The sequence below is a fragment of the Oncorhynchus masou genome, chromosome 17 (genome assembly GCF_036934945.1).
Source record: "Oncorhynchus masou masou isolate Uvic2021 chromosome 17, UVic_Omas_1.1, whole genome shotgun sequence".
Taxonomy (NCBI): Eukaryota; Metazoa; Chordata; class Actinopteri; order Salmoniformes; family Salmonidae; genus Oncorhynchus; species Oncorhynchus masou.
The window spans coordinates 2,551,882-2,575,122 of record NC_088228.1 but is presented as its reverse complement, the minus strand read 5'-3'; the positions used below and the strand labels follow the sequence as shown (position 1 = coordinate 2,575,122).

Sequence of the window (23,241 nt, the reverse complement as noted above, 5' to 3'; positions counted from 1 at the left end):
TAGAGAGTGGGGGAGGGAGCGGAGAGGAGTAGAGAGGATTTATCACAGATTCGAACAACTGCCTTCATGACCAATGTAACAGTGTAGCTTCCGTCACCGATTTGAAACGCTAATAGTGCGCACCACCGCTAACTAGGTAGCCATTTCCCATCGGTTACACCAACACCACCGCTAACTAGGTAGCCATTTCCCATCGGTTACACCAACACCACCGCTAACTAGGTAGCCATTTCACATTGGTTACACCAACACCACCGCTAACTAGCTAGCCATTTCCCATCGGTTACACCAACACCACCGCTAACTAGCTAGCCATTTCCCATCGGTTACACCAACACCACCGCTAACTAGTTAGCCATTTCACATCCGTTACACCAACATGTTTCTGTTTAAAGTAAACCAATGTGTATTCTGATCGTTTTCCGGTCAAGACATTAACGTAAATTAGACATGTCTACACTGCTTCTGAAATCCAATCCAACTGGATTTAAAAGGTTTATCAACTCACCCAGTTCTGTATCTCTGATACCCATGTAGCTCTCCAGTAAGTCATCCACCTTCTTCACGGCTTTCTCCTCGAACTCTGTCGGCTGGAAAGGAGAAACAGTGTGAGTACCAGAGAGAGAGGACCCTCCCCCACTGACCTTCTCTTAGCAACAGCGGGATCCAGACGTCCAGACGACTTAAGTAGACACTCACCACTTCCTCTACGGTAGCAGGTCCTTTGGCGCGCAGTCTCAGAGTCCCTCTCCCTGTCCCCAACTTATTCTCACTGGCCGGCTTGGCTCCCTTCGACCTCGGCTCCAGCATCTCTGTTCAGCACCAAAATAAAACGCTTCAGATCAACTCATCTAAACATCTTGTTGGGCTAGAATAAAAGCCTGCACACCCTACAAAGTTGAAGACCCTTCTACCTGAGGTCCATGCCCTCACCGACAACCAACTACTACAGGTCATCATTTGTATTTTATCTTTGTTTAACTAGGCAAGTCAGTTAAGAACACATTCTTATTTACAATGACAGCCAATCAGGGAACAGTGGGTTAACTGCCAGTGGGTTAACTGCCAGTGGGTTAACTATTCAGGGGCAGAACAACAGATTTGTACCTTGTCAGGTCAGGGATTTGATCCAGCAACCTTTCGGTTACTAGTCCAACGCTCTAACCACGAGGCTACGTGCCGCTAATGTAGCTTACATCTCTAGAAATGTTACTGAACATCCCCTGTCCACTCACCGAAGGACTTCATGGGCTCCACCAGTTTGAGGGTGAACTTCTGCTCCTTAGGCAGCTCCTTCAGCAAGCGAGCCACCTCGTAGTGACGTGTTCCCACAATGTTCTTCCCGTTGATGCACTCTATGTGGTCTCCAACAGAGATCACCTTCACCTTGTCCACCACACTGCCCTCCTTGATACGCTGTTGGGGGGACCGGGAGAGAGAGGGGTGAGAGAGAGAGATCACCTTCACCTTGTCCACCACACTGCCCTCCTTGATACGCTGTTGGGGGGACCGGGAGAGAGAGGGGTGAGAGAGAGAGAGAGGTCACCTGCCTTTGGCCTAAAGAGCAGGAACCTGGACTTCACAAAATAAATCAGAAATCTCAGTAAGACCAAAATAATGGTGTTCCAAAAAAAATTTCCATCTAGACACCGTTGTCCTAGAGCACATTAATAATTATACCTACCTCGGCATCAATACCACAGGTAACTTCCACAAAGCTGATCTGAGACAAAATGCAAGAAGGGCTTTCTATTTCAAATCGGTTCTAGAATCCATTCCCCTCTGTGGTTGTGAGGTCTGGAGTCAAAATGCAAGAAGGCCTTTCTATTTCAAATCAGTTCTAGAATCCATTACCCTCTGTGGTTGTGAGGTCTGGAGTCAAAATGCAAGAAGGGCTTTCTATTTCAAATCGGTTCTAGAATCCATTCCCCTCTGTGGTTGTGAGGTCTGGAGTCCGCTCACCAACCAAGAATTCACTCAAATGGGACAAACACCCAATTGAGACTGTCAGCTTTATGACCGACCAGGGCCCTTCAGAACCACAGTCAGCTTTATGACCGACCAGGTCCCTTCAGAACCACAGTCAGCTTTATGACCGACCAGGTCCCTTCAGAACCACAGTCAGCTTTATGACCGACCAGGGCCCTTCAGAACCACAGTCAGCTTTATGACCGACCAGGTCCCTTCAGAACCACAAATAGAACCAGCTTTATGACCGACCAGGGCCCTTCAGAACCACAGTCAGCTTTATGACCGACCAGGTCCCTTCAGAACCACAGTCAGCTTTATGACCGACCAGGTCCCTTCAGAACCACAAATAGAACCAGCTTTATGACCGACCAGGTCCCTTCAGAACCACAGTCAGCTTTATGACCGACCAGGGCCCTTCAGAACCACAGTCAGCTTTATGACCGACCAGGTCCCTTCAGAACCCCACAGTCAGCTTTATGACCGACCAGGTCCCTTCAGAACCACAAATAGAACCAGCTTTATGACCGACCAGGTCCCTTCAGAACCACAGTCAGCTTTATGACCGACCAGGTCCCTTCAGAACCACAAATAGAACCAGCTTTATGACCGACCAGGGCCCTTCAGAACCACAGTCAGCTTTATGACCGACCAGGTCCCTTCAGAACCACAGTCAGCTTTATGACCGACCAGGTCCCTTCAGAACCACAAATAGAACCAGCTTTATGACCGACCAGGGCCCTTCAGAACCACAGTCAGCTTTATGACCGACCAGGGCCCTTCAGAACCACAGTCAGCTTTATGACCGACCAGGTCCCTTCAGAACCACAGTCAGCTTTATGACCGACCAGGTCCCTTCAGAACCACAGTCAGCTTTATGACCGACCAGGTCCCTTCAGAACCACAAATAGAACCAGCTTTATGACCGACCAGGGCCCTTCAGAACCACAGTCAGCTTTATGACCGACCAGGTCCCTTCAGAACCACAAATAGAACCAGCTTTATGACCGACCAGGGCCCTTCAGAACCACAGTCAGCTTTATGACCGACCAGGGCCCTTCAGAACCACAGTCAGCTTTATGACCGACCAGCTGCCTTCAGAACCACAAATAGAACCAGCTTTATGACCGACCAGCTGCCTTCAGAACCACAGTCAGCTTTATGACCGACCAGGTCCCTTCAGAACCACAAATAGAGCCAGCTTTATGACCGACCAGGGCCCTTCAGAACCACAAATAGAACTAGCTTTATGACTGACCAGCTGCCTTCAGAACCACAAATAGAACCAGCTTTATGACCGACCAGCTGCCTTTAGAACCACAGTCAGCTTTATGACCGACCAGGTTCTTTCAGAACCACAATTAGCTTTATGACCGTCCAGGTCCCTTCAGAACCACATAAAACCAGCTTTATGACCGACCAGGTCCCTTCAGAACCACAGTCAGCTTTATGACCGACCAGGGCCCTTCAGAACCACAGTCAGCTTTATGACCGACCAGGTCCCTTCAGAACCACAAATAGAACCAGCTTTATGACCGACCAGGGCCCTTCAGAACCACAAATAGAACCAGCTTTATGACCGGCCAGGTCCCTTCAGAACCACAGTCAGCTTTATGACCGACCAGGTCCCTTCAGAACCACAGTCAGCTTTATGACCGACCAGGGCCCTTCAGAACCACAGTCAGCTTTATGACCGACCAGGTCCCTTCAGAACCACAAATAGAACCAGCTTTATGACCGACCAGGTCCCTTCAGAACCACAGTCAGCTTTATGACCGACCAGGTCCCTTCAGAACCACAGTCAGCTTTATGACCGACCAGGGCCCTTCAGAACCACAGTCAGCTTTATGACCGACCAGGTCCCTTCAGAACCACATAGAACCAGCTTTATGACCGACCAGGGCCCTTCAGAACCACAGTCAGCTTTATGACCGACCAGCTGCCTTCAGAACCACAAATAGAACCAGCTTTATGACCGACCAGCTGCCTTCAGAACCACAAATAGAACCAGCTTTATGACCGACAAGCTGCCTTCAGAACCACAAATAGAACCAGCTTTATGACCGACCAGCTGCCTTCAGAACCACAGTCAGCTTTATGACCGACCAGGTCCCTTCAGAACCACATAGAACCAGCTTTATGACCGACCAGGTCCCTTCAGAACCACAGTCAGCTTTATGACCGACCAGGTCCCTTCAGAACCACAGTCAGCTTTATGACCGACTAGGTCCCTTCAGAACCACAGTCAGCTTTATGACCGACCAGGTCCCTTCAGAACCACATAGAACCAGCTTTATGACCGACCAGGGCCCTTCAGAACCACAGTCAGCTTTATGACCGACCAGGTCCCTTCAGAACCACAGTCAGCTTTATGACCGACCAGGTCCCTTCAGAACCACAGTCAGCTTTATGACCGACCAGGTCCCTTCAGAACCACAGTCAGCTTTATGACCGACCAGGTCCCTTCAGAACCACATAGAACCAGCTTTATGACCGACCAGGGCCCTTCAGAACCACAGTCAGCTTTATGACCGACCAGGGCCCTTCAGAACCACAAATAGAACCAGCTTTATGACCGACCAGCTGCCTTCAGAACCACAAATAGAACCAGCTTTATGACCGACCAGCTGCCTTCAGAACCACAGTTAGCTTTATGACCGACTAGGTTCTTTCAGAACCACAGTTAGCTTTATGACCGACCAGGGCCCTTCAGAACCACAAATCAGAGGCACTTTTATTCACCAAGGAATATGACCAGGGCCCGGTTTCCCAAAAAGCATCTTAAATTCATCGTTAGAACCTTCGTAGGAGCATCGTTAAGTCTACGAGCTGTTTCCCAAAACCATCGTTACTAAAGTTGCTCTTGAAAACACTCGTAAATCCAACCTCTTCCTCAGACCACTCTAGAACAACGGAGAGCGTCGTAAGATGCTTTATTTGCCCTCCAGCGTCACTTCATACACACAAGTTCTCCGCTAAACATAGAACCAAGATGTTTATCTGTCTCTCTGTGACCGTTGGTAACATCAGAACAAAGTTGCCAATGTCTTTGTAAATGTTACAAACATATCGAAGGATAAAAAGATGCTTCAAATGAAAACCGAGATGACTGTGTAACGCTAAATAGCGTCATCATGTGTAACGGATGTGAAACGGCTAGCTTAGTTAGCGGTGGTGCGCGCTAAATAGCGTCATCATGTGTAACGGATGTGAAACGGCTAGCTTAGTTAGCGGTGGTGCGCGCTAAATAGCGTTATCACGTGTCACGGATGTGAAACGGCTAGCTTAGTTAGCGGTGGTGCGCGCTAAATAGCGTCATGTGTAACGGATGTGAAATGGCTAGCTTAGTTAGCGGTGGTGCGTGCTAAATAGCGTCATGTGTAACGGATGTGAAATGGCTAGCTTAGTTAGCGGTGGTGCGTGCTAAATAGCGTTTCAATCGGTGACGTCACTCGTCACTCGCTCTGAGACCTTGAAGTAGTGGTTCCCCTTGCTCTGCAAGGGCCGCGGCTTTTGTGGAGCGATGGGTAACTGCTTCGTGGGTGACTGTTGTTGATGTGTGCAGAGGGTCCCTGGTTCGCGCCCGGGTATGGGCGAGGGGACGGTCTAAAGTTATACTGTTACAACTGCATAAAAAAAAAAAGAATAGCCTACAGTATATGCTACATAGGCCTACTGTATATAATTCAATCATATCGAAATACATTTCATGTTCATTCAATAGAGTTCTATTTTGTTACTGCTAGGCTACTGTCTGTAATTAGTCTCACTATATCTCATGATGTGAAGCCTAACGTGCGATGATGTGCCAGATCTGGGATTTAGAGCATTTTAATTGGATACGCATTAGAACAAGCCGCCTCAATAATCTCTCTCTTAGGAGGCGATTGGTCGTCAGTATTGTCAATTAATTCTAAATGTTGCATCATCATCATCCTGATGACGTGACCTGTGACACTTTGCTTCTTGAAAGTCCAATATCTTGATAACTGACATGCAAAACATGTTGGGACTGAATCAACCGTAAACTGATGCAAAACAGCGCTAGAGATAGTTTGAGTGGATTTGACCATGAAGGTAAAATTTGAGTGGATTTGACCATGAAGGTAAAATTTGAATGGAGAAAGCTGATCCATTGTCAGTTTGGTGAAATAATTCTAATGTTAAAGGTCAGATTTGAATGGAGAAAGCTGATCCATTGTCAGTTTGGTGAAATAATTCTAATGTTAAAGGTCAGATTTGAATGGAGAAAGCTGATCTGAGAGCTCCCTTTCTTTCCATCCTATCAGTATCAACTCTATGCCTCGACAACACACTTAGTGAACCTTTTCCCAGAACACCACACTGAGAGAACACACGTTACATCTTCGGGTGTTGTAGGAAAGAGGCATCGTTAAAAAACAAAAGCACTCGTAAGTCTAATTTTCATCGCTAATGGGAAACCGTGCCCTGGTGAACTAGTGCTGACAACAATAAACAGATTATATAGGTACAATAATTGACCCAAACTGCATACAGTATATACAAAGATACTATAGTCCATCTTTCTCCTTAAGCTGATTTGTGTACCCGGGGTCAGTCTGTTCTGTAAAACGCTGACTAATCAAAACAGTAAGAAAACCTCTGGTGTAAATGAAGATACCGTGACGCTTCACCAACACTAGGGGGTGTCTTGGAGCAATGTTATACACAGATTGTAGTCATAAAACCCTAACATTAATACCGCTGTCTCCTTCAGCCATTCCTTTGGGGGGGGGGGCAATGTGGTTCCCCCATAGACTCTGGCCAGCGAGTCAAGGCGGCATTAGCCTCTGTTAGTGCCTTGAAAAAGACGCCATTATTGTTGCGGTCTATACAAGATGTTGGTGGAAAACTTTGATCATAAAACCAGCCTTAAGGTAGTACTAAACTAGCCTCTCTAAGACAAGCCTTAAGGTAGTACTAAACTAGCCTCTCTAAGACCAGTCTTACGGTAGTACTAAACTCGCCTCTCTAAGACCAGGTAGTACTAAACTAGCCTCTCTAAGACCAGGTAGTACTAAACTAGCCTCTCTAAGACCAGCTTTAAGGTAGTACTAAACTAGCCTCTCTAAGACCAGGTAGTACTAAACTAGCCTCTCTAAGTCCAGGTAGTACTAAACTAGCCTCTCTAAGACCAGTCTTACGGTAGTACTAAACTCGCCTCTCTAAGACCAGGTAGTACTAAACTAGCCTCTCTAAGACCAGGTAGTACTAAACTAGCCTCTCTAAGACCAGCTTTAAGGTAGTACTAAACTAGCCTCTCTAAGTCCAGGTAGTACTAAACTAGCCTCTCTAAGACCAGGTAGTACTAAACTAGCCTCTCTAAGACCAGCCTTAAGGTAGTACTAAACTAGCCTCTCTAAGACCAGGTAGTACTAAACTAGCCTCTCTAAGACCAGGTAGTACTAAACTAGCCTCTCTAAGACCAGTCTTACGGTAGAACTAAACTCGCCTCTCTAAGACCAGGTAGTACTAAACTAGCCTCTCTAAGACCAGTCTTACGGTAGAACTAAACTCGCCTCTCTAAGACCAGGTAGTACTAAACTAGCCTCTCTAAGACCAGGTAGTACTAAACTAGCCTCTCTAAGACCAGCCTTAAGGTAGTACTAAACTAGTCTCTCTAAGACCAGCCTTACGGTAGTACTAAACTAGTCTCTCTAAGACCAGCCTTACGGTAGTACTAAACTAGCCTCTCTAAGACCAGGTAGTACTAAACTAGCCTCTAAGACCAGCTTTAAGGTAGTACTAAACTAGTCTCTCTAAGACCAGCCTTAAGGTAGTACTAAACTAGTCTCTCTAAGACCAGCCTTAAGGTAGTACTAAACTAGTCTCTCTAAGACCAGTCTTAAGGTAGTACTAAACTAGCCTCTATAAGACCAGGTAGTACTAAACTATATCCCAACGATTGTTTTACTTCACTACATAATTGACACCCGAGTCCTGATCATATAACTGTCGTCTATAATAACTGCCTAATAGAAGTGACAGTCCTGTGATTGTAATGATTTAACCTTCTATAATAAATAGATGAGTTGCAATTCAATTGATATATTTTATTGGTTGATTGACTAGATTTTATGGATTGATTGATTGTATCCTACCTTGATGTGGCCTGAGTAGTCAATGTAGGCACATGTAAAGGACTGGGAGAGTAGTCAATGTAGGCACATGTAAAGGACTGGGAGACTAGTCAATGTAGGCACATGTAAAGGACTGGGAGACTAGTCAATGTAGGCACATGTAAAGGACTGGGAGACTAGTCAATGTAGGCACATGTAAAGGACTGGGAGACTAGTCAATGTAGGCACATGTAAAGGACTGGGAGACTAGTCAATGTAGGCACATGTAAAGGACTGGGAGACTAGTCAATGTAGGCACATGTAAAGGACTGGGAGACTAGTCAATGTAGGCACATGTAAAGGACTGGGAGACTAGTCAATGTAGGCACATGTAAAGGACTGGGAGACTAGTCAATGTAGGCACATGTAAAGGACTGGGAGACTAGTCAGGATCGGTCATGATCCGAACCACAGCCATTCTGACTCGCAAACTCTCCTATCTTTCATATCTCAATAAAATCTCTCTCTATTTTAAAAAAAATATTTAAACAAAATCCTACCTTGATGAAGGCGTATCCCGCCCCATTGTCTGTGATGGTGAGTCCCAGGGCCTCCTCTGATTTAAACACCTCCACCTCCTTCTTAATCCCTTTAATGTGGGCGAATATAAAGTCCTCCAGGCCGATCTGACCACCAAGCAGCTTCTCCATGTCGATCTTGTGGGTGTTCAAAGTACAGAACAGGATCTGGAGACACACGAAGAGACAGAGAGACAGTTGATAAAACCATGTGCCACGGAATCGGAACATCAAAAAATCTCTTCCTAACTAATTTTGCAACCTGTATGGAGCCTCGGTCAACATTTTGGTCGTCAAGTTAAACTGGTATATTTCTTTCTAACATTTTTTCCATTCAGGGAGGACAGACAAGTTCCCTACCTTCTCCCCCTTCCACCTTCCTCCTACATTTTTGCAGTAACGCTGCAATCAGTTGGTTGTAAATTTGGATTGAGCAGATATTCCCATATATGATTGTTAACTGCACATGCGACATAACTATATTATGAATAGGAAATGCTGAGTTAACTAACATAATTCCTATTTTAAACATTATATGTGCAAAGCTCTTAGAGACTTAGCCAAAAAGACTCCTAGCTGTAATCGATGCCAAAGGAGTTTCTAACATGTATTGTTTCGGGGGGGGGGGCGAATACTTTCTGATCTGACTGGACAAAACATTAAGAACACCTGCGCTTTCCATGACATTGACTGACCAGGTGAAACTATGTTTCCTTATTGGATGTCACTTGTTAAATCCACTTCAAGTCAGTGTAGCTGAACAGGACACTGAACAGGAGGTTAAATAAGGATTTTTAAGTGTTGAGACAATTGAGTCACAGATTGTGTACAGTAGGTGTGCCCTTCAGAGGGTGAATGGGCAAGACCTTGAACAGGGTAAGGTAGTAGGTGCCAGGCGCACCGTTTTGTGTCAAGAACTGCAATGCTGCTAGTTCTTTCACACTCAACAGTTTCCCGTCTGTATCAAGAATGGTCCACCATCAAAATACATTTGACGCCAGCGGTAGTCCTGGGAGAGGACCAGGTGGCACGGTGCAGCGGTAGTCCTGGGAGAGGACCCAGGGGGCACGGTGCAGCGGTAGTCCTGGGAGAGGACCCAGGGGGCACGGTGCAGCGGTAGTCCTGGGAGAGGACCCAGGGGGCACGGTGCAGCGGTAGTCCTGGGAGAGGACCCAGGGGGCACGGTGCAGCGGTAGTCCTGGGAGAGGACCCAGGTGGCACGGTGCAGCGATAGTCCTGGGAGAGGACCCAGGTGGCATGGTGAATTTCTTCAGTCTCCTTTGGAAGTAGAGACTCTGTTACGCCCTCTTGACAAGAGTGGTCGTGTTGTTGGTCCTCGGTGATGTGGACGCTGAGGAACTTAAAACTGCTGACTCTCTCTACTGCAGTCCTGTGTACCAGTTCACTTACCACCTCTCTATATAGGCTATCAGGCCTACAACCGTAGTGTCGTCAGCAAAATTGATGGAGTTGGTGTAGACAAAGCCATGCAGACGTTGGTAAACAGGGAGTACAGCAGAGGGCTGAGTACACACCCCTGGGGGGCCCCTGTGTTAATAGTCAGTGTGGAGGATGTGCTGTTGCCAAACCTCACAGCTTGTTGTCATGTCTTTGGCATAATTAAAAGTGAAGACATATTTGATCAAATCAATTCTCTAATTATTATTACGTGATTAAACTAATCATTTAAATGTAATTAACTAGGAAGTCGGGCACTATGGACAATCTTCAGATTACAAAGTTATAATCCTCCGAAAACAACTCTTCAGATATTTTAATATCTGATCAATTAGTCTTCTATTAATGAATTATTCTTTACCTCACGTTAGTCTCATTCCAAACATCGTAAATCGTTGGTTATCTGCACGAACTAGCCTTCACTATAAAATCATCCATACACCAATTGGCTAAATCATTTATTTACTAACTAACTAAATAATCACAGAAATGCATAAAACAAACAAACAAACAGTAGATATATGTTACTAACAAGGATAGGGAGGATTCCCTAGTGGGCTAAACCGATATGATGGCTTGGTGGACAAAGGGAAGTGGGTGTGGACTGGGAAGGGGGCGTGGACTGGGAAGGGGGCGTGGACTGGGAAGGGGGCGTGGACTGGGAAGGGGGTGTGGACTGAGAAAGACCAAAGGGATCACAACACACAGTTGATAATTATATTAATTTAAATGCTAATCCTTTGCACATGAACGCTCACTAATTTGGGAATAATTGCAATCAATATATATTTACGCCCATGTGTCGTTGTGATCTCTGTTGGAATCCGGTCTGTCTGCTGGAGAGTTCATCAGAGTCTCTCTCTCTCTCTCTCTCTCTTTGTGTTTCCCTGAAGATCAAAGTCTTAGAATGGATACACCAGAGTACCGTGTTAACAGAGAAATCATTAATGAGTGAGTCATGTGTTTATTCTTTGGCCATGTCCTATTCCCACTGGTAGAGCAGATGAGGAAGGTGACCTTTCTACCAGCGCCAGTGATGCAGCAGAGATCTGGCTTCACACCTTCAGTAGGAACCTCGTGGCAGACCCAGGGGGTGTTGGTAATGGGATCTGTTTGAGGCCTGATTTAAAAGGCCTTTAAACTGACCATGGCTCAGTCCACTGGGATGGCTGGTGAAAGGCTCTGCGTCCCAAATGGAAGACTATTCCTTGTATAGAGAACTACTGTTAACCAGGGCCCAAAAAGAACAGGGTGCCATTCGGGACACATCCAAAGCTACTGGGAGGACTCTACCGCTGGGAGGACTCTACCGCTGGGAGGACTCTACCGCTGGGAGGACTCTACCGCTGGGAGGACTCTACCGCTGGGAGGACTCTACCGCTGGGAGGACTCTACCGCTGGGAGGACTCTACCGCTGGGAGGACTCTACCGCTGGGAGGACTATCATGTCAGAAACCCATAGATAAGGAGTACCATGTCAGAAACCCATAGATAAATAGTACCATGTCAGAAACCCATAGATAAATAGTACCATGTCAGAAACCCATAGATAAGGAGTACCATGTCAGAAACTCATAGATAAATAGTACCATGTCAGAAACTCATAGATAAGGAGTACCATGTCAGAAACCCATAGATAAATAGTACCATGTCAGAAACCCATAGATAAATAGTACCATGTCAGAAACCCATCGATACGGAGTACCGTGTCAGAAACCCATAGATAAATAGTACCATGTCAGAAACTCATAGATAAGGAGTACCATGTCAGAAACCCATAGATAAGGAGTACCATGTCAGAAACCCATAGATAAGGAGTACCATGTCAGAAACCCATAGATAAGGAGTACCATGTCAGAAACCCATAGATAAAATGGTAGATATTATATTATCAACCCTTGTCAAAGCTTCTTTCAAGCAGACAGTTTATTTCAATGCTCAGTGTTGAGGCAGTGTGATGCACTAGTTTCCTGAACCGCCTTTCTTCTGGGTTTCTGATATCATACCAATATCGATTTTTATTTGTACCTTTAGGCAAGTCAGTTAAGAACAAATTCTTATTTACAATGACGGCCTAGGAACAGTGGGGTTAACTGCCTGTTCAGGGGCAGAACGACAGATTTGTGCCTTGTCAGCTCGGGGGTTTGAACTCGCAACCTTCCGGTTACTAGTCCAACAGTCTAACCACTAGGCTACCCTGCCGCCCCATCTATGTCGTTTCTGATACGATACCAATATCTATGTCGTTTCTGATATGACGTACTAGTACGGGGTCATCAGAATGACCTCTGAGTGTTACAGGGCTCTTATCTAGGCTGCGTACCAAAAAGGAACCCGATTCCCTTTATAGTGCACTAGGGCCCATTGGACTCTGGTCAAAAGTAGTGCACTATATATGGAATAGGGTGCCATTTGGGACATGGACTGGCGTGAGTGGCAGAGAAAAGACGTTCCTTGTTAGTACACAATACAAGCAAAGAGGCCTAACAGACACGGAGCACTGCTCCACTCTGCACTGCATGCGCATCAGCTGACAATCACTGACACAAGCAAGGGTTGCCCCTGGTTACTGGAGTATAAATAATTGGATTAGGAAGAGGGGGGGGCGATCGAGGAGAAAGAATGAGAGCGACAGAGAGAGAGAGAGAGGGAGGGTGTCAGGAAGAGAGCGATAGCGAGAATGAGAGAGTGTGAGAGAGAGACCAAGAGAGAGAGCGAGTGAGGGTCAGAGAGAGTGGAGACGGACCCACTGGTTGCCCTCCAAGTTAAAAGAGAGCTGGTAGTCCCATCCACCACACTACCAGGTGTTACACAGGGAAGAGATTCAGGAGTTATGCTAATTTGGTATAGAGCAGGCCACTATTCAATGAATCAAAACTGGATATTTTTCATTTGGTTACAAATAAAGAAGGAAATAATCTCAGAGTAAAATGTCTTCCTGTGTGCTACCTATATCCCCCCCACTAGGCTCCCCATACTTTAATGAAGACAGCTTCTCCATCCTGGAGGGGGAGATCAACCATTTCCAGGCCCAGGGACATGTGCTAGTCTGTGGCGACCTAAATGCCAGAACCGGACAAGAACCTGACATTCTCAGCACACAGGGGGACAAACACCTACCCAAATATCCCCCCCAGGCACAACTATGACAAAACAACCAACAAAAACGTGTCACAACTCCTCCAGCTCTGTCGTACGCTGGGTCAGTACATAGTCAACAGGTAGGCTTTGAGGAGACTCCTATGGTAGGTACACCTACAGCTCATCTCTTGGCAATAGTACTGTAGACGACTTTATCACAGACCTCAACCCAGAGTCTCTCAGAGCGTTCACAGTCAGCCCGCTGACACCCCGAAGCACCGCCGCATTTAAGAGATAATGCCCTTGAAGCCGGTGTTCGGAGAATATATTAGCCCGGGTGTTGTTAGGCCTGAGATGAAGGTCGAGGGAAACCATACCAATAGATCCTCTAAACACAGACACAAATCTAGGGTTGCTACCCAAGCCAGCTGGTCGTTCTATCGATTCCGTTGCCAGAGGCGCGACCCAGAGGCGCGACCTTTCAGTTTTTTGGTTCTGCAAGATAATATCTAGATGCTTTTTTTTTAAATAATGGAGATCAAGTTTATAAATTGCCTGGCTGGGCTGATGAGACAGTGGATTGCACAGTCAGATGGAACAGAGTAAATAGGCATTTTAACGTCATAGGATTTAGACGGTTGTAACTTGTGGAATAGACACCGGCTGGAATGCGATTTTAACCAATCAGCATTCAAGATTAGATAGACCCGTTGTATAATGCTTAATATTTCCCGCGAACACCGCAACAGAAGAAAACTCCTTCCTCCACTACTCTTTCATCTGCGTGAGGCTACAATAAGTAGTACGTTTCCCCTGCTTTTCATTAAATCATGTTTGGCTTCAAATATATACACATAGAACCAGTCAAAAGTTCTCGAGCACTCATTCAAGGGTTTTTCTTATTTTTTAAAAAACTATTTTCCACATTGTAGAATAATAGTGAAGACATCACAACTATGAAATAACACATTATGGAATCATATAGTAACCAAAAAAAAAAAAAGTGTTAAACAAATCTAAATATATTTTATATTTGAGATTCTTCAAAGTTGCCACACTTTGCCTTGATGACAGCTTTGCACACTCTTGGCATTCTCTCAACCAGCTTCATGACGTAGTCACCTCATGGCTTGCAATTGGATTGCTGGACATCCATCAACCCCATTTGTTAAGATCTGATCAACGAGGACAGTTGAGGTAATGGCTTGGGCCTAGTTATTGTTCATTAGCAGCATACGTTTGTGTTCATTCTCTTAAAATAGCCTATATACACACTTCTTGTACAATGTATAACCTACTGTACTGTTTGTCTGGACTGTCTGCCTGTCTTGGTGAGAATCGTAAGTTAATAAAATACTAAAATAGTATTGTTCAGTTTGTATGCCTATTATTATTATTATTATTATTATTGTTCAGTGGAGTGTTCTGGCCAGCCAGGGTTGGGCAGCACTTCACAGCATTCCAATGTTCCATCTGGTGAATCTCTCAGGCATATTTTTCTGACTGAAAATGGGACCAAATGGGAGAGATGGACAAATACTGATTTCAAAACATGTTAATATGAACGAGACTATAGTCCAAGACATGAGGTGAGTATCAAAATAGTTTTAAAAGATGCCCTTGTCTTAAAGTTGAACCTCGGATAGATCTTCACTATAATAGCCTATAGAGCCAACTCAAAATATGGTATTCTGTTATTTTTAAAATAGCCTACATTTTTCATATTATATTGAGACTAAATGAAAACGGCAGACTTAAAATGTTGGGAGAAAGGCAGGTATTTTATATAAACATTGGATTTCTGTGGCTCAAATGTCATAATTCATTTTTCAGATGTTTTCCTTTGGTAAGTCGACTCGTGTCTCTCCTCACTCGGAAAGCCTGCTCACTGATGTCAATTCCAAAGCTGATAATTGTGACTTGGTTAAATTGGAATGATGTGAATAATGATGAAGATGAATGGTGAGAGTCCATTATAGCCTAAACCTTTAATCATAGACAATTGTTAAATTGTGTCTCTAAAATCACAATGTTTCAATTTATGTAGTCATGTGACATTATTTTTTTAAATTAAAAAGTCAAAGTGGCAGCTTTTTAACCAGATATTTCCCCATGGAATGTTCTATTTAATAACTGATGTGTTCTAAATGTTCTATTTAATAACTGATGTGGTCTGAATGTTCTATTTAATAACTGATATAAATGTGGTCTGAATGTTCTATTTAATAACTGATATAAATGTGGTCTGCTATAGCTCTCTATTCTGCTCATATGAACACAGCTCTGCATGATTTAATGAAAAGCAGCAAACAGACATTGTTTCATATTATTTATTATTAAAAAGAAGGAACAGCACGTCAGAAATCAGCTCAGCGTAATTGAAGAAGAAACCACTTCTGGGAAAATTGAAAAACACTAAACAACAACACAAAGAGTTATCTACCCAAAATGGAGATGTATGGATAAACCACTTCTCCAATATTTTTGGCTCTTTAACAAAGAACAACCAGCAAAAACATGATCAACTACAAAATCTTAGAATCAGCTATTAAAGACTACTAGAATCCATTGCATTATCCAAATACATTGAACTACAGGACAAAATATAAACCATCCAACCCAAAAATGCCTGTGGTGTTGACGGTATCCTAAATGAAATGATCAAATATACAGACCACAAATTCCAATTGGCTCAAACTCTTTAACAACATTCTTAGCTCTGGCATCTTCCCCAATATTTGGAACCAAGGACTGATCACCCCAATCCACAAAAGTGGAGACAAATTTGATATAACTACCGTGGGATATGCATCAACAGCAACCTCTGCATTATCATTAACAGCAGACTTGTACATTTCCTCTGTGAAAACAGTGTACTGAGCAAATATCAAATTGGTTTCTTACCAAAATACCATACGACAGACCACATATTCACCCTGCACACCCTTATTAACAAACAAACCAAAACAAAGGCAAAGTCTTCTCATGCTTTTTTGATATCAAAAAAAGCTTTTAACTCAATTTGGTCATGAGGGTCTGCTATACAAACTGATGGAAAGTGGTGTTGGGGGAAAAGCATGTGACATTATAAAATCAATGTAGACAAACGTGTGCGGTAAAAAAATGGCAACAAACAGACAGATTTATTTCCACAGGGCCGTGGTGTGGGACAGGGCTGCAGCGTGAGCCCCACCCTCTTCAACATTTCTGTCAATAAATTGGTGAGGGCACTAGAACACAGTCTGCAGCACCTGGCCTCAGCCTACAATAATCTGAAGTCAAATGTCAACTGTTTGCTGATGATCTGGTGCTTCTGTCACCAACCAAGGAGGGCCTACAGCAGCACCTAGATCTTCTGCACATATTGCCAGACCTGTGCTCTGACACAATCTCAGTAAGACAAAAATAATGTTGTTACAAAAAAAGGTCCAGTTGTCAGGACCATAAATATACATTCCATCTCGACACGGTTGCCCAAGAGCACACAAAAAAACTATACCCACCTCGGCCTAAACATCAGCACCACAGGTAACTTCTACAAAGCTATGAATGATCTGAGAGACAAGGCTAGAAGGGCCTTCTACTCCATCAAAGGGAACATAAAATTCCACATACCAATTAAGATCTGGCAAAAAAAATCCTTAAATCAGTTCTAGAATCCACATGACACTACCAGTACATTACACAGATAGAACCCATTACCCTCCATGGTTGTGAGGTCTGGACTCACCAACCAAGAATTCATAAAACAGGACAAACAATTCTGCAACAAAAAAAATCTACATGCAACAATTTAAAATATTTTACTGAGTTACAGTTCATAAGGAAATCAGTCAATTGAAATACAATTCATTAGACCCTAATCTATGGATTTCACATGACTGGGAATACAGATATGCATCTGTTGGTCAGATCCCTTAAAAAATAAAGTAGGGGTGTGGATCAGAAACCAGTCAGTATCTGGTTTGACCACCCTGTCTCATGCAGCGCCACACATCTCCTTCACATAGAGTTGATCAGGCTGTTGACTGTGGCCTGTGGAATGTTGTCCCCACTCCTCTTCAATGGCTGTGTGAAGTTGCTGGACATTGACGGGAACTCGAACATGCTGTTGTACATGTTGATCCAGAGCATCGCAAAAATGCTCAATGGGTGACATGTCTGGTGAGTATGCAGGCCATGGAAGAACTGGCACATTTTAGCCTTCAGGAAGTGTCTACAGATCATTGCAACATGGGACTGTGCATTATCATGCTGAAACATGAGGTGATGGCGGAGGATGAATGGCACCACAATGGGCCTCAGGATCTCGTCACGGTATCTCTGTGCATTCAAATTGCCATCAATAAAAAGCAATTGTGTTCGTGGTCGACAGCTTACGCCTGCCCTTACCATAACTCCACCGCCACCATGGGGCACTCTGTTCACAACGTTGACATCTGCCAACCGCTCGCCAACACGACGCGCGCTGTCTGCCAGCTACCCAATGCAGTTGAAACCGGGATTCATCCGTGAAGAGCTCACTTCTCCAGCGTGCCAGTGCCCATCGAAGGTGAGCATTTGCCCACTGCTCTTGGTGACGAAGCCAAACTGCAGTCAGGTCAAGCACCCGGTGAGGAGCACACTGATGAGATTCCCTGAGGCGGTTTCAAACAGTTTGTGAAGAAATTTATTTGGTTGTGTAAACCCACAGTTTCATCAGCTGTCTGGGAGGCTGGTTTCAGACGAACCTGCAGGTGAAGAAGCCAAATGTGGAGGTCCTGGGCTGTTGTGGATACACATGGTCTGTGGTTGTAAGGCCGGTTGGAGATACTGCCAAATTTGTAAAAAAAACTATGTTGGAGGCGGCTTTTGGTAGAGAAATTAACATTTCATTTTTTGGCAAAAGCTCTGGTGGACATTCCTGCAGTCAATATGCCAATTGTACGCTCCCTCAACTTGAGCCAGCGGCATTGCGTTGCGAGTTGCCTTTTATTGTCCCCTGCACAAGGTGCACCTGTGTAATGATCATTCTGTTTAATCAGCTTCTTGATATGCCACACCTATCAGGTGGAAAATTAAGGAATGTCAAGGATTTAGGGCTCCCGAGTGGCGCAGCAGTCTAAGACACTGCATCTCAGTGCTAGAGGTGTCACTTCAATTCCAGGCTCTATCACAACCGGCCGTGATTGGGAGTCCCATAGGCGAGGCTCACAATTGGCCCAGCGTCGTCCGGGTAAGGGTTTGGCAGGGGTCGGCCGTCATTGTAAATAATCATTTGTTCTTAACTGATTGCCAAGTGAAACAAGGTTAAATAAATAAAACATTGTGTACAGACTCAGTGAGCAGAGATTCCACCATAGCCTGTCTTCTCTAGAGAGCCAGGTCTGAAACGGAGCTGCACTTCCTGACCACTGTTAGGTGAAGTGGTATCACAGCAGCGAGATGTGTGACCTGTTGCCATGAGAAAAGGGCAGCCAGTGAAGAACAAACCATTGTAAATACCACCAACATGTATCTGTTTATTCATCTTCCCTTTCATACTACAACTATTTGCACATTGCTAAAACACTGTACATAGTAGATAATATAAGACTTGAAATGTCTCTTAAAAAAAAACTTTGAGTGCAATGTTTACTGTTCAATTGTAATAGTTTTTAGTTTGTTGTTTTGTTTTTTCACTTGCTTTGGCAATAAAGCCCCTTTGAATTGAGGCGAGGGGGTGGAGGAGGAGGAGGAGGCGGCGGCAAAGGGGGCTGGGTGGGAGGTGAAGTGGACTCTCTACTTGGCTAAACTCCCAGCTTTCACCAACACCACACAGCCAAAACAGTATAGAGCAGAGCAGGACAGGACAAAGAAGAACAGGACAGAGGAATGCAGAGTAGAACAGAGTAAAACAGTCACAGGACAGAGGAGGACAGAGCAGAACAGAGGAGGGCAGAGTAGAACAGAGTAGAACAGAGCAGAACAGAGGAGGGCAGAGTAGAACAGAGTAGAACAGAGCAGAACAGAGGAGGGCAGAGTAGAACAGAGTAGAACAGTCACAGGACAGAGGAGGACAGAGGAGGACAGAGCAGAACAGTCACAGGACAGAGGAGGACAGAGGAGGACAGAGTAGAACAGTCACAGGACAGAGGAGAACAGAGGAGGGCAGAGTAGAACAGAGCAGAACAGTCACAGGACAGAGGAGGACAGAGGAGGGCAGAGTAGAACAGAGCAGAACAGTCACAGGACAGAGGAGGACAGAGGAGGACAGAGTAGAACAGTCACAGGACAGAGGAGAACAGAGGAGGGCAGAGTAGAACAGAGCAGAACAGTCACAGGACAGAGGAGGACAGAGGAGGGCAGAGTAGAACAGAGCAGAACAGTCACAGGACAGAGGAGGACAGAGTAGAACAGAGCAGAACAGAGGAGGGCAGAGTAGAACAGAGTAGAACAGTCACAGGACAGAGGAGAACAGAGCAGAACAGAGGAGGGCAGAGTAGAACAGAGTAGAACAGTCACAGGACAGAGTAGAACAGAGCAGAACAGAGGAGGGCAGAGTAGAACAGAGTAGAACAGTCACAGGACAGAGTAGAACAGAGCAGAACAGAGGAGGGCAGAGTAGAACAGAGTAGAACAGTCACAGGACAGAGGAGGACAGAGTAGAACAGAGCAGAACAGTCACAGGACAGAGGAGGACAGAGCAGAACAGAGCAGAACAGAGGAGGGCAGAGCAGAACAGAGTAGAACAGTCACAGGACAGAGGAGGGCAGAGTAGAACAGTCACAGGACAGAGGAGGGCAGAGTAGAACAGTCAGAGGACAGAGGAGAACAGAGCAGAACAGAGGAGGGCAGAGTAGAACAGAGTAGAACAGTCACAGGACAGAGTAGAACAGAGCAGAACAGAGGAGGGCAGAGTAGAACAGAGTAGAACAGTCACAGGACAGAGGAGGACAGAGTAGAACAGAGCAGAACAGTCACAGGACAGAGGAGGACAGAGTAGAACAGTCACAGGACAGAGGAGGGCAGAATAGAACAGTCACAGGACAGAGGAGAACAGAGTAGAACAGACCAGAACAGTCACAGGACAGAGGAGGACAGAGTAGAACAGAGTAGAACAGAGCAGAACAGAGGAGGGCAGAGCAGAACAGAGCAGAACAGAGGAGGGCAGAGTAGAACAGTCACAGGACAGAGGAGAACAGAGCAGAACAGAGGAGGGCAGAGTAGAACAGAGTAGAACAGTCACAGGACAGAGGAGGACAGAGTAGAACAGAGCAGAACAGTCACAGGACAGAGTAGAACAGAGTAGAACAGTCACAGGACAGAGGAGGGCAGAATAGAACAGAGCAGAACAGAGGAGGGCAGAGTAGAACAGAGTAGAACAGTCACAGGACAGAGGAGGACAGAGTAGAACAGAGCAGAACAGTCACAGGACAGAGGAGGACAGAGTAGAACAGAGCAGAACAGAGGAGGACAGAGTAGAACAGAGTAGAACAGTCACAGGACAGAGGAGGGCAGAATAGAACAGAGCAGAACAGTCACAGGACAGAGGAGGGCAGAATAGAACAGAGTAAAACAGTCACAGGACAGAGTAGAACAGAGCAGAACAGTCACAGGACAGAGGAGGGCAGAATAGAACAGAGTAAAACAGTCACAGGACAGAGGAGGGCAGAATAGAACAGAGTAGAACAGTCACAGGACAGAGGAGGGCAGAATAGAACAGAGCAGAACAGTCACAGGACAGAGGAGGGCAGAGTAGAACAGAGCAGAACAGTCACAGGACAGAGGAGGACAGAGTAGAACAGAGCAGAACAGAGGAGGACAGAGTAGAACAGAGTAGAACAGTCACAGGACAGAGGAGGGCAGAATAGAACAGAGCAGAACAGTCACAGGACAGAGGAGGGCAGAATAGAACAGAGTAAAACAGTCACAGGACAGAGGAGGGCAGAATAGAACAGAGTAAAACAGTCACAGGACAGAGTAGAACAGAGCAGAACAGTCACAGGACAGAGGAGGGCAGAATAGAACAGAGTAAAACAGTCACAGGACAGAGGAGGGCAGAATAGAACAGAGTAAAACAGTCACAGGACAGAGGAGGACAGAGCAGAACAGTCACAGGACAGAGGAGAACAGAGCAGAACAGAGTAGAACAGTCACAGGACAGAGGAGGGCAGAATAGAACAGAGTAGAACAGTCAGAGGACAGAGGACAGAGCAGAACAGTCACAGGACAGAGGAGGGCAGAATAGAACAGAGCAGAACAGTCACAGGACAGAGGAGGGCAGAATAGAACAGAGTAAAACAGTCACAGGACAGAGGACAGAGCAGAACAGTCACAGGACAGAGGAGAACAGAGCAGAACAGAGTAGAACAGAGTAGAACAGTCACAGGACAGAGGAGGACAGAGCAGAACAGTCACAGGACAGAGGAGAACAGAGGAGGGCAGAATAGAACAGACCAGAACAGTCACAGGACAGAGGAGGGCAGAATAGAACAGAGTAGAACAGTCAGAGGACAGGACGGAACTGAACAGAAGATCTCTGGGAACACAGCCAAGGCAGTGGGAGGAGGAGAGGCCAGGAGGAGGAGGAGGAGGAGGAGAGGCCAGGAGGAGGAGAGGCCAGGGAGGCGAGGCCTGGCCAGGGGGAGGAGGAGAGGCCAGGGGGGAGGCCAGGCCAGAGAGGGGATGCCAGGGCAGTATGCAGAAGGAGGGAGGGGAAGTCAGGCCAGGAAGAGGAGGAGATGCCAGGAGGAGGAGGGGAGGCCAGGAGGAGGAAGAGGGGAGGCCAGGCCAGGGCAGGGCAGGGCAGGGCAGGAGGAGGGGAGGCCAGGGCAGGAGGAGGAGAGGCCAGGGCAGGAGGAGGAGGAGGAGAGGCCAGGGAGGGGAGGCCAGGCAAGGAGGGGCAGTATGCCAGGGCAGTATGCAGAAGGAAGGCGGGGAAGTCAGGCCAGGCCAGGAGGAAGAGGAGGAGGAGAGGCCAGTGAAGGAGGATGAGAGGCCAGGGAAGGAGGAGGAGGAGAGGCCAGGGAAGGAGGAGGAGGAGGGGGCAGGCCAGGCCAGGCCAGGAGGAGGAGGGGAGGCCAGGGCAGAAGGAGGAGGAGAGGCCAGGGAAGGAGGAGAGGCCAGGGCAGTGGGAGGAGGAGGAGAGGCCAGGGAGGGGAGGCCAGGCCAAGGAGGGGAGGCCATGGCAGGGCAGTATGCAGAAGGAGGGAGGGGAAGTCAGGCCAGGCCAGGAAGAGGACGGGAAGCCAGGAGGAGGAGAGGCCAGGGAAGGAGGAGGAGAGGCCAGGGAAGGAGGAGGAGGATGAGAGGCCAGGGAAGGAGGAGGAGGATGAGAGGCCAGGGAAGGAGGAGGAGGATAGGGCAGGGCAGTGGGAGGAGAGGAGAGGCCAGTGGGAAGAGGGGAATCAAGGAGAAGGAGGGGAGGCCAGGAGGAAGAGGAGGAGGGGAGGCCAGGGCAGGAGGAGGAGGTGAGGCCAGGGAAGGAGGAGGAGAGGCCAGGGCAGAAGGAGGAGAGGCCAGGGAAGGAGGAGGAGGAGAGACCAGGGAAGGAGGAGGAGGAGGAGAGGCCAGGGCAGGGCAGTGGGAGGAGAAGGAGGAGGAGAGGCCAGGGCAGTGGGAGGAGGAGAGGCCAGAGAAGGAGGAGGAGAGGCCAGAGAAGAAGGAGGAGAGGCCAGAGAAGAAGGAGAGGCCAGAGAAGAAGGAGAGGCCAGAGAAGAAGGAGGAGTAGGCCAGTGGGAGGAGTAGGCCAGTGGGAGGAGGAGGCCAGGGCAGTGGGAGGAGGAGAGGCCAGGCCAGGGAGGCAGACCAGGCCAGGGAGGGAGACCAGGCCAGGGAGGGAGACCAGGCCAGGGAGGGAGACCAGGCCAGGGCAGGGCAGTATGCAGAAGGAAGGAGGGGAAGCCAGGCCAGGAGGGGGGGAAGCCAGGAGGAGGAGAAGCCAGGAGGAGGAGGGGAGGCCAGGAGGAGGAGGAGGGGAGGCCAGGAGGAGGAGGAGGAGGGGAGGCCAGGCCAGGAGGAGGAGGGGAGGCCAGGCCAGGAGGAGGAGGGGAGGCCAGGCCAGGAGGAGGAGGGCAAGCCAGGAGGAGGAGGAGGGGAGGCCAGGGCAGGGCAGG

At 46.9% G+C, this 23,241-nt stretch overlaps 1 protein-coding gene across 1 annotated transcript in view; it reads right to left on the bottom strand.

The window, feature by feature from the left end:
* The window catches only part of LOC135558318 (PDZ domain-containing protein GIPC1-like), a 56,589-nt gene that overhangs the window by 1,575 nt on the left and 31,773 nt on the right, over positions 1–23,241 (bottom strand). The window contains exons 2-5 of the mRNA XM_064992055.1: positions 8,609–8,794; positions 1,236–1,416; positions 700–812; positions 509–590 (exon numbers count right to left, since the gene is read on the bottom strand). Of these exons, the coding sequence (XP_064848127.1) occupies positions 509–590; positions 700–812; positions 1,236–1,416; positions 8,609–8,794 (562 nt within the window). The remainder of the gene's footprint in view (positions 1–508; positions 591–699; positions 813–1,235; positions 1,417–8,608; positions 8,795–23,241) is intronic.